The sequence below is a fragment of the Perognathus longimembris genome, chromosome 1, assembly GCF_023159225.1.
Source record: "Perognathus longimembris pacificus isolate PPM17 chromosome 1, ASM2315922v1, whole genome shotgun sequence".
Classification (NCBI taxonomy): domain Eukaryota; kingdom Metazoa; phylum Chordata; class Mammalia; order Rodentia; family Heteromyidae; genus Perognathus; species Perognathus longimembris.
Genome location: NC_063161.1, coordinates 60,437,990 through 60,454,730, shown reverse-complemented (window position 1 = coordinate 60,454,730; position 16,741 = coordinate 60,437,990). Strand labels below are relative to the sequence as shown.

At 44.4% G+C, this 16,741-nt stretch overlaps 1 protein-coding gene and 1 pseudogene across 1 annotated transcript; one reads left to right on the top strand and one right to left on the bottom strand.

Annotated features, from left to right (window-relative positions):
• Window positions 1-4,226: 4,226 nt before the first annotated feature.
• Window positions 4,227-6,659, bottom strand: LOC125349145 (golgin subfamily A member 2-like). Its single transcript, XM_048342987.1, has 2 exons — window positions 5,562-6,659; window positions 4,227-5,507 (listed from the first exon to the last, which is right to left on the bottom strand). Exons 1-2 carry the CDS (start codon window positions 6,657-6,659, stop codon window positions 4,227-4,229), a joined length of 2,379 nt encoding a protein of 792 aa, XP_048198944.1.
• Window positions 6,660-15,091: 8,432 nt separating this feature from the next.
• Window positions 15,092-16,473, top strand: LOC125354931 (annotated as a pseudogene).
• The last annotated feature ends 268 nt before the right edge of the window (window positions 16,474-16,741 follow it).

Sequence of the window (16,741 nt, the reverse complement as noted above, 5' to 3'; positions counted from 1 at the left end):
TTAAGGGAAGCTGAAGTACAATTTTGATCATATGTGATTTTGTCTTAAGCACTAACGCTATTTAGATCCTAAAATAATTCTATTTTGCTGCTTTGATATTAATGAGTTGCTTTCTGAGTTGCTGATGACACTCTAGAAATGGAAAAGCACACTTTGCTTCACTTGTCTTTAGTTATTCACTTTTATCATGTTTTAGAGAACATAGTTGGGCAATTTACACCCAAATACTCTACCACAGACATCCCCTCTGATGTATGATTATCTTGCAGTTGAGTGTTTGTCAGGAATTTGGAGGAAGCTCAAATCTGTTGCAGCTAACATCCTTGCACTTGGGTCTTGGCAAGAGTCTTAGGGGGACCTTTGGAAATCAGAAGGCTAAAAAATCCACTCCGAGAGGACCCTAATGCTGCAACTTGTTGAACTTGCACCAATGTGGAGCCATACAGTTGGACCATGAATACAAAGGCCCCAATCACTCTTCCCTTGCCTTCAGATACCCTTCCCACACAGCACACCCTTACTTCCATACTCTGCAGACAGCTCTAAACCCTTTCCTGTGGGCGGCAGATTTAGGTCTTGGAGATCCCATCTCCTTACATTTGGTGGCCTTGTAAACACTCTTTTCTATATGGCAAACATTTTCACTTCAGAGATCAAAATCCCATGCAACTGGCATAAACAGGCCTCCTTCATTTGGGAAGACCCTGAGGGGAAGTGGCAGAGTCAGCACGAATCAGTGCTGTGTTCCTCCTAGTGTCCTTGCTCATCTTTTACTTTCAGGGGTTCCTATAGTGCCAAGGACAAAGTTTTCTTAAAGCTCTCCCAGTAGTGCCAGTTCAAAACTTCAGTGGCTGGCTTTCTAGCTGAATGACTCATGATTTAGCAGCTGAGTTGCTGCAGACTACCAGGGATTTAACTATTGTAGGGGAAATGTAAATGAGGGACCTAGTAAGAGAGAGTACCCAGACAGGAGAGCCACAGAGTACAAATGGCCAATTGGAGACTGAAGGGATCCTGATATTGGGCCAGGATGACATTGTAAGCTGGATACTGCAACCACAGAGAAGAAAACCACCCAAGGAACCCCTGATGCACACTAGGAAAAACAAGTGGAGGTTAAAGTGCCCATAGGCCCTTGTATCCTACCTTTGGAGAGAAGTGAGGAAGTCTAGTCTGGGGAGATTAAAAGGTTTTCTAAGGTGCCACTGCCTAGGTAAATTTTCCATACTGAAACTTCTCTTTGCTTCCTATGCTCAAATTGGAAGGCACAGTTATCCCTGTGCATCTGTCTTTAAGGAGAGCCAGGTGGAATGCTGGACTGGCTGCTGCTCTCCTCATCAGGAAAGGACTGAAGGCCACCATACATGGAAGTAGTTGCTGAAGAAAACAACTGTGAAGCAGTAGCGAGTGCTTCCTCAGCAGGCCTGAGCCTGAGATCCTAGTCCTAAGCTGTAGGCCCCCCCTTGGTGAGGCCCAACAAGGACCACAGGATAGCCAACTAAAACACCCGCCCAAAGTGAGTTTCAAACCTGCTTCACTCATACACTTAAGCTACTTGGGAGGCTATGAGCAGGAGCATGAAGGTTCATAAACAACTTATGCAAAAAGGGTACGAGTTGGCAATGCAAACTGCAGCAGGTGCTGTTGGACGCACCTGTCATTTCAGCTGTACAAAGCCAGGGAATGGGAGCATCATAAGCACAGGTCAACCCAGGGGAAAAAGAGCAGGATACTCTATTTCTACCGAAGAAACCAGGCACAGTGGTGCACATCTGTCATCCAAGGGCCAGCAGAGATTATAGAGGTGGTGGAATGTAGTTCCGAAGCAGGCCTAGTCAGGGAACAAGACTCAAGATGATCAGTGTTACCTGGTGCCAGTGGCTCAGGCTCGTAATCATAGCTAATCAAGAGGCTGAGATCTGAACATCTGAACATCACCAACAGAAGCCAGGCCAGGCAAGAGTCTGTGAGAATCTTAGCTCCAATTAACTACCAAAAAAGCTAAAAGTGGAGCTATGGCTGAAGTGGTAGTGTACTAGCCTTGAGCAAAAAGTTCAGGCACAGTGCCCAGGCCTGAGTTCAAGCCCTAGGAAAGGCAACAAAAATAAATGAAAGAAAAACTTGATCAGTGTCATAAAGGACTAGAAGCAGGGGTCAAGAGGTGAGTTCTTCCTTACCAAGTGCAATGTTTTGAGTTCAAATTCAGTACTGCCATTAAGAAACACCACCTGCCCTGATCTAAACATAATGCTGAAATTATTTAGTACTTTTGCATGACACACGTACATGACACAGTTCACAGAGGGCAGGAAACATTCTGGGTTTTGTTGCCATTCGCAGGGCCTAAAACCAGTTGTTTTGCAAAATAAAAAGCATATTTTATTTATAATATCACTGCAAAAACCCGAACTTACCTCTTATGGTTCCACCTTTCAGTCTGTGATTTGCTGGGAACACTGTTAGGTTGTTCAGCAAGAGTCCTACAAGACTCATCCTATGTAACGTATACCATCTTGGCTCTCCAGTAATCTCTTGCCAATTTCTTTACACCCTGATCATTAGTTTGCAAGAGCAAATGGAAAGGAAGCATTCATCACTGGCTATACAAACTAAGCAGCATCCATTTCACCAGTTTCTTCTGGTTACAAAAAGTTTCAAAGCTATCCCATATTCAAAGAAATAGAGAATGGACTAATCTTCTATGGAAAGATGGACATCTTTATTCGTGAAAGGATCAGTAGGGCAGTCACTAACGTGGACAATCATAATGCACTCACGCAATATCTGTCACATGTCTATTTCAGTGTGAGGACTGGAGGTGGCACTGTCTTCACCATAGGAAGTGTGCACTCGTTGAACATGTCACTCATGTTGTGTCCTGAACCCAGAATTTACGCCAGCAGTGACCCCAACAAGAGGATACATTTAAATTGTTTAAATTTATACTAGGTTTATGTTAAAACAGAGTGAATATGTTGGGCATTGTGGGCTCACATCTTAATCTTAGCTACTCAAGAGGTTAAGATCTGAAAACAGCAGCTCAAAGCCAGCCCAGGTTAAGAATCCTCAAGATTTTTCTTGTCAATTAAGCATCAAACTGCAGAGAGTTAACTGTGAGGATGGCACTCAAACTGATTTTTAGCCTGAGGACCTACACCAAAAAGAGACAAACACAGAGAAGCAAGCCAGAGAGCTGGGCAGCATGGTCTCACCAGAGTAGCCCTATCTACTCAGGAGGGTGAGATATGAAGATCACTACAGAAACCAGCGAACAGGAAAGTCTGTGAGACTCATCTCTAGGCACTAAAAAGCCACAGGGGACACCCCAGGGACAATGTCCAGTCCCTAAGGTCAAGCCTGCAGACCAACACACACACCACACCACACACACACACACACACACACACACACACACACACACACAGAATGAGTACATTAATTTTAATATTTTATTTGATTCAATGAACAATATGCTACATTTATCACTTCAGCAATTCATAAATGAAAAAGTGAATGCTTGACATTCCCATTATAGACATTCAGTATTATTTTTTATCATAATTGAGTATCATTCTCCATTACATTTCAGTACTTGGTTGTATATTTTTCCACTACAAAAAACCTCCATTTGTTATATTATTCCTATTTCTTTGTTCCAAACTGTCAGGTTTAATAACATATTCTTCTTTTGTTTGTGCTATTTTCTCAGCTCACTGTAATGCCATTTTATCATATTAAAAGTTTTAAAAAAGAATTTTTGTTCCTGGTGAACAATATCAAAAATGCATGAATGCACCAACATATACTATAAAATAATGAAATAACTCATTTGAGGAAAAAATAAAAATTTCTCCTCAAAAATTAAAGAATCATGAATACTACTCCATAAATCAGCATATCTCACAAAATACCGGTATGCTAATGTATAAGTAATTCATAAAATAACATCACTAACACAATATACTAAGCAAAACCCATGCCCTTATGAGGCCTCTCCTTTGGAAAAAATTTAGTCTTTATAATAAACGTTGCCTGGGCAACTTGGCTAGCAACCAATAGACTGTTTGTGAAGTTTGGCCACCACTCAGTAGTGGCTACCCTGTCTAGACTACACGTATTCCTTCCTGGCCCCCATTAAAACAAAGCCTGAGGAAAGGCCTGCCACCCAGTTGCCATGTCCCAAAGTACACAGAAGGACAGTTCTCTAGACAGTGGCAGCCAGCTCTTTAAATAGTAAATATTCCAAAAGTACCATTTCTACCAGTCTTGTAGAAGAAAGGGAGGCAGGGCTCCTGACTCAAGCCTGCAGGCTCTTGGTGGAGCTGGATGGCAGGTAGGAGCAGCACAGGAGGCTCCACAGTGGGGTTCTCCAGGGACCCAGGCACCCCAGCCTCTGCAGGGACAGGCCCCAACTTTTCGTTAAGATACATGGCTTCATGCTCTTGCTGCTCCTGCACAACTTCCATCTTCAGGGGCCCGAGAAGTGTGAGGGGACCTTGGCAGCAGGGACATTGGCTGACTGCAAGCACGTTGTCCTGGCACTCCGTGCCCTCCCCTGCAAGGCCCAGCAGCAGCTGCTTCAGCTCCTTCATCTTCCTCCTTTTCTCCTCCGACAGCTGGCTGACACACTCGTCTTTCTCCTGACACAGCTTCTCCAGGACATCCATCTGTTCTTTGTACAACACGATGGTCTCTTCGATGGCGGCTAAGTGTAGGGACAGCTGGCGGCAGCGATGTTCTGGGTCATCCACTGGACTCTGGGCATCTACCTTGTCAGCCAGGTCTTCGGGGAAGGAGATGTGCAGGTTCTTCTTAGGCATCTGTATCTCCTGCTTCCTCCTGCCCAACAGGCCATGGAGCCAGCGCTTGGGGAAAGAAGCCTGGCTCTCCAGCTTTCTCTGGCACTGGGCTGCCAGCTGGCTCAGACACCCACAGTGGGCCTGCTGCTCCTGAAGCTGCCGGCTGAGCCTGGCCTTCTTGCATTCTGCAATGGACAGTGCTTCCATGTAAAAATCCCACATGCTTTGTGGGTTGTCCACGTCCTCTGGGACAGTCCCAGCGGGGGGAGTCACCTCCTCACCCTTGTCTCCTTCTTTGCTTAGGCCTTCCCCTTCCCTTGAGAAGGCCAAGGTGCTCAGCTGGGCCCGCAGCTGAGCATTCTCACGTCTTGTGGCTTCCAGACACTTCAGAGTGTCCTGGAACTTCTCCCTTTCCATCTGGGCAAGCAACTTGTGCCGCCCCTGCTCCTGATTCAGCAGCTCCAGCAGATGGCTCTGCTTCAGCAGGTGCTGCTGCAGGGCCTCCTTCTCGGAAGTCAGCTGCTGGTGGGAGGCCCTGTGCTGTTCACAGGTGGCTATGACCTCCTGCACCTGGGCCAAGTACTTGTTACGCAGCTCCTGCAGGTCCTCAGCTGCTTGGTTCTTCAGCTCAGGCATCTCTTTGCCTTCTGACACCACCTTCTCCTCCAGCTCCTCCAGCTTCTCCCGCAGGCTTGTCTTCTCTTGATGCTCTGAGCCCAGGAGGCTGGCGAGCTCCTCCTTCTCAGAGCTCAGCCTCTGCACGGCATCCTGCAGCTGGGCCAGCTCCTCTTTCAGCTCTTGGTTGCGCCTCTTGGTCTCCTGTTCTTTCTCCATCATCTTGACGATCTTCAGCGGAGCCTCAGAATGCTGGTCCCATTCCTCGGCCTTCTTCTCCAGGACCCCCAGCCATTGCCGCTGCTCCAGGTTCTGGAGGCCTAGGCTCTGGTTCTCCTCCAGCTGCATGTGCAGTTGCTCCTCCAGGCTCTTGAGCTCCTTCTGCAACTGCAGGGCCTGGGCCTGCAGCTGCTGCTCAGCTTCAGACGGCCCTGTGGGGGGCTGCGGGGGCTGCAGCTCTGCCAGCTGTGCTCTCAGCTCCACCAGGTTGTTCTTTAGCTCCCACACCTGCCTCACCCCCAGCTCTTTCTCCTCTCTCAGCTGGCTCACCTGCTCTGAGAGCTGCTGCACCTTCTCCTTTCCTGCGGAGCCCTCCGCCCTCAGCTCCTCTGCAAAGGTGTCTCTCTCCACCTTTAAAGCTGTCACCAACTCTTTCATGTGGTTTAGTTGTCTTTGCAACTCTGCCCGCTCCACCAGTGCCTCTTGGCACTTGTGGATTTGGATCCTCATGTCAGCCTTCTGTGTCAGAAGCACTTCCCGCCTCCCCTGCAGCTTGGTGTTCTTGTCCTCCAGATCTTCATAGCTTCTGGCCTTTTGCTGGAGCTGCAGCTGCACGAGGTTCAGGGCTTTCATGAGCTCTATGTTGTTGTTCTCAGTCTCCTTCTGCATGGTGGACACCGCAGACAACTGGAGCTCGAGCTCTGTCACTCGCTGCTGTGCGGCCTGCAGGTGGCTGGTGAGAGCCTCCTGCTCCAGGGTGCTTTCATTAGCCACCTGCTGTGTGGGGGCCAGGGAAGATTGTAAACTGGGTTTGTCTGATGCCAACATCTGTATGGATAGCCTGTGCTGCTCCAGATCTGCTTTCACTGCTTTGAACACACAGTCCATCTTCTCATGTTCTTTCCCCTGTTGATGTTGCAGGTCTTTCTTTTCCTGCTTCAGTTGTTGGATCTCACTGTACAGCTGCTGGTTGTGTCTTCTGCTGTAGTCCAAGGCAAGCATCAGGCGTTGGCAGTGCCTTTCCATGCCGTAGGTGTTATTGGGACCTATGACACTCTGGACCCTGGCAGCTCTGACAGTGCTCAGGGGAGGGGGAGGCTCAGGGTTTGCGTGGTTCTTGGACGCACCCTTGAGTAAAGTAGAGTTCCCAGTGGTAGAGTTCCCAGTGGTGTTTGTCTTGGGGTTACCTCCCTCTTTCATTATCTTCTTGTTCTTGGATTCTGCAGGTAAACTACCACTATTCCTCTGCTGGCATTCTTGGAGTAGTTTTCTTCCTGTAGCTAGTATTTTTTGTCTTTTTTGTTCAGACCCAGCACTGGGCTGGCGAAGGTGGGCGGGCCACATTCCCAGGCTCATTCTAACAATAAGCAATAACTCAGTCAACCTCCAACTATATCTCCAAAATCAACTCAATTCGCACATTCACCACTCACCACCTCTACCGCCTACAACTGCTCTAGTGGTGTGAGCCAACAGAGGGAATCCCAGTGCTACTACACAGTGTGGAATGTGGGCGTGGCCTCAATGCTTGTATCTCATTGGTCAGAGAAACAGGAACACAGAGGGTGTGGCCAGAGTCTTGTGATTCAGGCAGAATGGATAGAGTCAACATGAGCTGCACCTGCAGCCCCTCCCCCCCACAGCTCTATGCAGGGTTTTTTTGTGTTTTTTTTTGTGGTGGTTGCGGGTGGGGGGGGCTGCTCTTTCTGGAGAGGTACAGTTTCACAAGTGATCTTTCCTGGCCTTCCTCACAAAACTGTGGTCACTTGGAGGCATTTAAGTGTGTTTTGCTAGGCTGTTGCTATATACCTTCTTGTGTTGCACAACACCATAAATGCTCAACTCTGGTCCTAGGTCTCAGAGAATAGATGAACAACCTACAACAGAAGAAACTTATACCTTTTCTTTTGTGCCCTCACAACTCTGTGACCATTTTTTCACGATTTCGAAATCCCTTCAGTGAACCCCATTCTTTCTTGTAGTCTGTTGGGTTTCACTATTCCTTCCATGTTGTTTTGAAGGTCTCTTCTCCTCATAGCCTGTCTACCTCTGTCAGCATGATCCCTTTCTGGTGCCCTGTTTCCCAGTGGCTGCTGCTGCTCCTCCTCTCCCATGCTGCCCTGTTCTACTCAGAGGCCAAATGGATCTCTCCAGCCTTTCCCCTGGGCTTCTTCCGTGGACTGAAGCAAATTGACCTGAAATTGTCAAGGCTTTCTGATTCCCAGTGAGGATGTCAGTGTTGTTCTCTCCTTCCCAATCCCAGCCATCTCAGCTCTCTTTTTTTTTTTTTTTTGGCCAGTCCTGGGCCTTGGACTCAGGGCCTGAGCACTGTCCCTGGCTTCTTCCCGCTCAAGGCTACCACTCTGCCACTTGAGCCACAGCGCCGCTTCTGGCCGTTTTCTGTATATGTGGTGCTGGGGAATCGAACCTAGGGCCTCGTATATCCGAGGCAGGCACTCTTGCCACTAGGCCATATCCCCAGCCCCATCTCAGCTCTCTTAAAGTCCTTCCCCTATGATACTTGTTTACAGACCCCATTTTTAATACTTGATAACTACATATAGTTATCCTGGATGCCATATTTTGCAGATCCAGGTTTTCCATTATTCTCCCTTCATTCTAATGCAAAAATAATGTACCAGAATTTACTGGTAGTAATTGCATATATTAATGCAGTTTTGAGTTAAAGAGAAAATACAATAAACTCTTAGCAAACAAAAGAGCTCATATAATCCTGATTTCCTTTCATTGTTATGGGTGTTTGAATGATAGAGACTCTCCTCAGCTTGTCCAATAAATACTTTAACTGGAGAACATTTCTAATCTGCTCTTATCATTTGCTATTCAGCAGGCTTTTCATTTTTCTCATTTGTCAACAGTCCTTGAAGTTTCCTTTTGTGTCTATGAATTTGTCTGCTCTTTTCTTACTGACCAGCATCCCCTTGTTACTGGTGGCTCATGATGATCTCTCCAGCCTTTGTCTTCTCTTCTTCTCCAGCCTTTCTTCTTTGATAAATTTTGAGTGAGTGGTAATTAGCTTGCGTTCTCCATGTTTAGCCCAATCTAAACTCTTACCAGAGGTAATCTGATTTTGTTTTCATGTGAGATTATATTCTGTATCCCTTAATCATCACCTTCCTTAAGTTCAGCCCATCCATGTTCTAGTAGCCTGTAGGTAGGAATGTGTCTTCTCTTGGTTCTTAATATGGCCACCTGATGTACAGGACTTGATTATTCCCTTAGTGGAGATTGCCAGAAAAGTACTGGTAGACGTGGAAATAGTCTATTTAGATGTCTGTCACTGGGATTTCTCAACTTAACTCCTCAGTCTGAACCAAAAGAAGGAACATTTGCTGCCTTAACTGCTTTTTTTTTTCCCCAACAATTACTTATTTATTGTTAAAGTGATGTACAGAGGGGTTAGAGTTTCATACAGAAGGCAGTGGGTATATTTCTTGTACAATTTGTTACCTCCTCCCTCATTTTCCCTATCCCCTCTCCCACTTTCGCTCTACCCCCAAGAGTTGTTCAGTTGGTTTACACCAAACGGTTTTGTAAGTATTGCTTTTGGAGTCATTTGTCTTTTTACCATTTATCTCTCGATTTTGAAATTCCCTTTCCTTTCCCTACTCTAACACCAGTATATAAAGTATCCAGGATACTCAGATGAGATACAGTGATAGCGCAGGGATAACCACAGGAAGGGTATATAAGAGGATGATCATCAACAACAACAACAAAAGCTACAGTTTCACATAGCAAGTTGAAAGTAATTCCAACAGTGATATAACACTCTTTGCCATAACATGGAGTTCATTTCATTTAGCATCATCTTATGTGTTCATAAGGGCATAGCTATTGGGCTCTTGTGATCCTCTGCTATGACTAGCCTAAACCTATGCTAATTTTTTCCTATGAGGAAAACCATAGAGTCCATGATTCTTTGGGTCTGGCTCACTTCACTTAGTAAATTTTTTTCCAAGTCCTTCCATTTCCTTACAAATGGGGCGATGCCATTCTTTCTGATAGAGGCATAAAATTCCACTGTGTGTATGTACCACATTTTCCTGATCCATTTGTCTACTGAGGGGCATCTGGTTTGATTCCATATTTTAGCAATGACAAATTGTTCTGTGGTGAACATGTGAAAATTTTTGTGCTGGTGGCTTTAATGTGTTCTTGTTTGTGGTCTTTTGGGTAGATGGCCAACAGTGGGGCTGCTGGATCATAGGGGAGCTCTATGTTTATCCCTCTGAGGAATCTCCATACCACTTTTCACAGTGTGTGAACCAGTTTACATTCCCACCAACAATGAAGTTTTGGCCACATCCCCTCAGGCATTTGTTATTGTTAGTTTTCTTGATTAAGGACACTTTTACTGTAGTGAGGTGGAATCTCAATGTTCTTTTGATTTGCATTTTTTTATGGTCAGTTATGTAGGGCACTTTTTCATGTGTCTCTTGGCCATTCTCATTTCCTCATCAAAGAAGTCTCTTTTTAAGTCTTTAGCCCACTTGTTGAGGGGACTGTTGGTTCACTATGTCATATCTGAGTACATTGGAAACTGTATATATTGGTATTAGACCTAGGAAAGTGAAAGGGAATATCAAAATCGAGAGGCAAAGGATAAAAAGACAAACGACTCCAAAAGCAATACTTGCGGGGCTGGGGATATAGCCTAGTGGCAAGAGTGCCTGCCTCGGATACACGAGGCCCTAGGTTCGATTCCCCAGCACCACATATACAGAAAACGGCCAGAAGCGGCGCTGTGGCTCAAGTGGCAGAGTGCTAGCCTTGAGTGGGAAGAAGCCAGGGACAGTGCTCAGGCCCTGAGTCCAAGGCCCAGGACTGGCCAAAAAAAAAAAAAAAAAAAAAAAAAAAAAGCAATACTTGCAAAACCATTTGGTATAAACAAGTGAACAACTCATGGTGGGAGAGGGAAAGGGGGAGGGGGAAAGTGGAAATGGGGGAGGAGGTAACGAACAGTACAAGAAATGTACCCAAAGCCTAATGTATGAAACTATAACCTCTCTGTACATCACTTTGACAATAAATAAGAAAAAAATTGTCTATTTTCAGAATCAAATGGTTACATTTTATTATTGTATCAAGCAATGAGAATTAAGGCTCTACTAGATTATAGGTTCTAAAGTAATGTATTTTTCCTTGCTCATAAATAAAAATAAAAATAACAACAACAAATAAAATTAGAGTCTTTCCCACATTTAGCTGGACAATGGTGGCTCCCAACGGTAAACCTTGCTACTCAGGAGGCTGAAATCTAAGGGTCACGGTCTGAAGCCAAACCAGATAGGAACATCCAGGAGACTCTTCTCTCCAATTAACCAGCAAAAACCCAGAGGCAGCGGTGTGGCTCAAGAGGCAGAATGCCAGCCTTAAGTGAAAAAGCCTGAGGTCCAGCCTCAGTATCAGCACACCCACTGACACACATGGATCTTTCCCACTTTTTAAAGAGGGGAAAGGTGAGTACAGGGATCCTTTGGTCATTACATACAATTTTTAGGTGAAAAGTAGAAAAATGAATGAAGGACTCACTTCCAATAGGGAAAGATACAGGAAAAGACTGAGAGGCTGCTGGTCCTGATTGGAACTGAGCACCTCACCTGTCTATTCAAGGGTATCCTATCACTTCTGATAAAAGCCTCTTTCTATTTCAAAATAAAATTCTCTCACTACATAAAACACAAAAATAAGTTTAAAACTCAGAGAAACATAGGAAAAGATGGTTCCCAGGAAACATGTCAAGCATGGTGCCACTCACCCATTGTTCTGGCTTCTAGGGAAGATGACACAAAACACCCAAACCAAGGGGTTCAAGGCCGGCCTGGTTAATATCTAAACTAAACTTTTTAAAATTAAGTAAAAAGCAAAGCTCAGGCTTATAGACACACATTGGAGTTACAAAACAGCTTTTTACGCATCAAATGAGTAATGTCCTCACTATTACAACAGATTACCATACATTGGTAGCAGATTACAAATTAATAGATGTTGACATTCAGTAGAGCAATACTAGCTCTAAAGAGAAAGACTCAATATATCAGTGGACAATAGCCAAACGTACCCCAACAGCTGTGGATGCCAAACCACACCCTCTGTAGAAAATGGAGCAGAATGGTCCACAGGGAAAACTGATCCAGCAACCCCCAGATTCCAGACTGTCCTCCAGTATCTAAGCCAGAACCCAAGTCAATCCCACAAGATGCTTTGCGTCTAGTGAGCCTACTTCCAGCTTTCCAAGTCAACAACCTCCATTCAGAAAACACCTGAACAGCCAGCATGGTGGCCCACACCTGTAATCCCAAAAGAGACACAGCAGACAGAGTTAAGAGGATCTTACACTACAAATCACGACTGTCCCAAAAGCAAGAGAAAGCAAGAACAGAACAGAATAAGAAATTTCCCATTTGTAAGGAAATGGAAGGACTTGGAAAAAATTATACTAAGTGAAGTGAGCCAGACCCAAAGAAACATGGACTCTATGGTCTCCCTTATTGGGAATAATTAGTACAGGTTTAGGCAAGTCATAGCAGAGCATCACAAGGCCCAATAGCTATACCCTTATGAACGCCTAAGATAATGCTAAATGAAATGAACTCCATGTTATGGAGACAATTGTTATATCACAGTTGTAGCTACTTTCAACGTCCCATGTGTATCTGTAGCTTCTATTATTGATGATGTTCTTGTATCACCTTCCTGTGGTTGTACCTACACTATCTCTGTAATCTTATCTGAGTATATTGGAAACCGTGTATACTGGTATTGGAACTAGGAAATTGAAAGGGAATACCAAAATTGAGAGACACAGGGTAAAAAAAGACAAACAACTATAAAAGCAATACTTGCAAAACTGTTTGGTATAAGTGAACTGAACACCTCAGGGGGGGAAAGGGTAAGGGGGAGGTGGGAGGGGGTATGAGGGACAAGGTAACCAACAGTACAAGAAATGTATCCAATGCCTAACGTATGAAACTGTAACCTCTCTGTACATCAGTTTGATAATAAAAATTAAAAAAAAAAAAAGAAATGGCATCCCAAGGATACGCACCCTGGCTGTTACCTCACTACCTGGATCACACAAATATGGATTTTTTTTCTTTATTTATTATCTTATTTTTTCTTCAAATTTGATTTATACAAACTTGATAATTAATACAACATTAGAACTGCACACTTATACTACTGAGAATATTGAAAGAAATAGTAACTACCATGAGCCTTTTCTTTTTCATTAGCATATATTAATTATACAAATAAGGTTTTGCTTTGTTTTGCCAGTGCTGGGGCTTAGACTCAGGGCCTGAGCACTGTTCCTGGCTTGCTACTGTTCAAGGTTACCTAACACTCTACCATTTGAGCCACAGCATCACTTGCGGCTTTTTTCTGTGTTTGTTGTGCTGAGGAATCGAACCCAGAGCTTCATGCATGCAAGGCAAGCATTACCATTAAGCCCCAGCCCCACACAAATAAGTTTAATTGTGAAATTTCCATAATGCATACCATGCACTTTGATAAAATTCACCCATTCTATTATTCTTTCTTATCTCCTACTCACTTTTAGCACAATTTTAAAGGGTTTCATTACTATATTTTCATATATGCATATAAAGTACCTCACTCTTAGCTAGGGCTATGACTAAAGAGAGCTTAGCAATAATGAGACTCTGAATTCAATCCTCAGTAACACACACACACACACACACACCCATGCACCCTCTCCAAAGAGAAGCCACCCTCTGAGGGTATGAGGAAATGGCCCACACAGTCTGGAAGGCCTCACCCACATGGGAGCTGGCTTCTCAGAACACAGAGAATGCTAGAGCACAGATCTCAATGCAAAACCCACCAGACTAAGGCAGGCCAAGTTCAGCCAGCAGCTTAGTCACAGGACAGGTGGCAGCAGACCTGTTGCTCAAGTTAGAAAGAAATTTCCTGAAACACAAAGTCTCCAAACATAAGCTCAGAATGTCAAATTTGGAGAGAAAGTCAGTGGAGGATGAATTTAACAAGAACCTATCACGTCTTTCAAAGCCTACCTCAACTACGACTATGCTCAGAAGAAAAAGAAGACACCGGGAAAACCTTAGCCATGGCACTGGCAGAAAGAAGAACAATGATTCTAGTTGAGGCCAGTGACTCAAACCTGTAATCCTAGCTACACTGAAGGTCAAGATCAAGAGGATAGGGGCTACAGCAAGCCCAGACAAAAAGTCCTTCAGACCCTACCTATCTCAACAGAAAAAGCTGGTCATGATGGCATGACAGTCCTCCCTGCTATATTCAGAAGCTTAAATAGGAGACTTGTGGTCTAAGCTAGCCAGGGCAAAAACAGGAATTTCAAGAGAAACTAGAACTAGATATGTGGCTCAAGGGACACAGTGCCTGAATTCAAGCCCTAGTACTGCCCCCCCCCCCCCACACACATACTTACAGAGAGACAGACATGAAAGAAGAGAGAAGGAGGAAGAGAGGGAGGGAAGTGATTCTAAAAGCACTAGGAACCATTGAACTTGGTTCCAAAATGCCTGCAGTGAAATGGAACATGTGAGAGAAACTACAGCAGGCCCAAGTTGATTCAAAAGGTCTCCACTAAAGCAACAATGCTACCAGATCTTCCTTTACCAAGACCACAGGCGACTCAAGAACTCCAGTCTTCTTTCCACCCTTGAGTGGAAGGCCTTCCTTCCCCATACAATGGCCCTCTCTTTTCCTCAGGAAAGATTTGCTGGTTGCACAGGAATTCTGAAATGCAAGTATGGCTGACTCCCCCATAAGAACGGAGCCAGCAGTCAATCTAACTACATAAAAATCAGATCCATCCACTTTTTAAGAGGATGGCCATGCTCTGTGCTTTATTTAACCTGCTTGTGAGAAGTATATCTTTGCTCTACTGCACAACTTCTACTAGTAGAAACTGATAGTTTATGAAAACATCTTTGCCACAAACCATGAAGATTTTCAGGAAGAAAACCCAGAGGAGCAGACTCCTGGCAAGAGATGCACCTGCAGCCCAAGAACAGCACTACAAGCACGGACTTAGGAGTCTCTCTCCTTCTCTCTCTCTCTCTCTCTCTCTCTCTCTCTCTCTCTCACACACACACACACACACACACACACACACGAACCTGGGAGATATTAATATAAAAAACATATTATTTATATTAAAAATCAATTGAAATGCAAATATTGAAGATTGCTAGCCAAAATATAGAACTGTTCGACACCAAGAGAGAACTAGCAGCAAATCCTTGTTCTTCAGGAAAGATCCAAACCTAGACCTGAGCCCTCTGAGTGGAAGGGGGTGAGGAGAACTTCAGGACCTGTGGTGGCCAGTAGCTACCATATCAAGTGAGGTATATTTCCATCACTGTGGAACTCTCTGCCTGCTTCATATCTATCACTAGATCCAATATAGGAACATCTCAAGAAAATCCATGGCTGCATGTTCTAGTATCAAGAACATGAGAGAGATAGCTACCTGCCCCATTTGCATGAGCCTGATGACTCACTCAATGAGCATCAGATGTGGACACAGTTTCTGCCAACCATGTATAATGGTCTTCTCTAAGGTGCTAAGCCAAAAGCAAGCAGAGATGAAGATGTTCAACTGCCCCCTGTGTCATGCCCCATGTAGTGTACAGGGTATCTGGAGCAACAGAGGGCTGAAAAATGTAATTGAAGTCATCAAAATGGACCAGGAGATGCTGTGTGGGAAACATGGGGAGAAGCTCCACCTGTTCTGTGAAGGTGAAAGGCAGCTCATCTGTTGGCGCTGTGAGCAGTCAGAGCACTAAGGGCATGCCACCGTGCTTGTGGAAGATGTATGGCAGGGATACAAGGAAAAACTCCAGAAAGCTATGGTTAACTTGAATCAACTCCAAGAGGAATGTATGAATCAAATGATGTTTGTGACAATGCAAAAAACTGACTGGAGGAAAGAGATAAACATAAAGAGACAAGAAATCAAGTCTGACTTCAGGAACCTCTGGAGTTTTCTGCATGAGGAGGAGAAATCTTACATCTGGAAGCTGGAAAAAGAGGAAGAGCAGATGCTGGAGAGAATGAGGAGCAGTGAGACCAGTCTGGAGCAGAAGAGCAATGAACTCAAGAGCCACATCCTGGAACTGGAGGCAAAATGTCAAGGCTCAGTCCAGACCATACTACAGGGTGTGAAAGACACTTTGGTCAGGAGTTTGGCGGTGAAGCTGGAAGACCCTGAGAACTTTTCCTTGGAGATCCAAACTATGTGTAATGTCTCTGAGATTTATTTTGGTGTGAAAACCATAAGGCACTATCAAGTCAATGTGACTCTGGATCCAAGCACTGCACATCCTGATCTACTTCTGTCTAAAGACTGGAGATAAGTGATTCTTGTATCCACCAAGGAAAATCTTGAAGCATCACCTAGGAGATTTACTCCCTTCCCTTGTGTCCCGGGCTGTGAGGGCTTCACTTCAGGAAGATACTACTTTGAAGTGGGTGTTGGAGAAGGAACAGATTGGGATTTTGGAGTTTGTTTGGAAAATGTACAGAGGGGCACTGACATGAATCTTAACCCTGAGTTTGGATTCTGGACGATCTGGCTGCAAAAGGAAAATGACCATGTGGCACTTACCTCTCCAATGTTTGCTTATCTGAATGAAAAGCTCCTGGTAGTAGAAGTTTTTCTAGACTATGAGGCAGGACTTGTTTTTACAACATGACTACTGCTTCCCATATCTTTACCTTCCCAAAGGCTTCTTTCTCTGATGCTCTCCTGCACCTTTTCCAGCTTTATCCACATTCTCCTTTATCCCTGCCTCCTCCTGATGAGTAAGGAAAGGAACAGTCTCTTTTTCTTTGTTAACCAACAGGTAATATGTGTAAATCCCATAAAGGTAGGTATTTGGTCCACTTTCTTCACTCCTATTCTTCTAGTACCTAGATTAGTGTCTGCCCTTTAAGATATTTATTTAATAAATGTGCATTGAACTAATAAAAAATAGAACTGTTCTTTTGAATTTCAGGTAAATAACAAACACTTTAAAATATACTAGCAAAATACTGTTATATCCTGAGAGTGAGAAAAATCCACAGAGGCACAA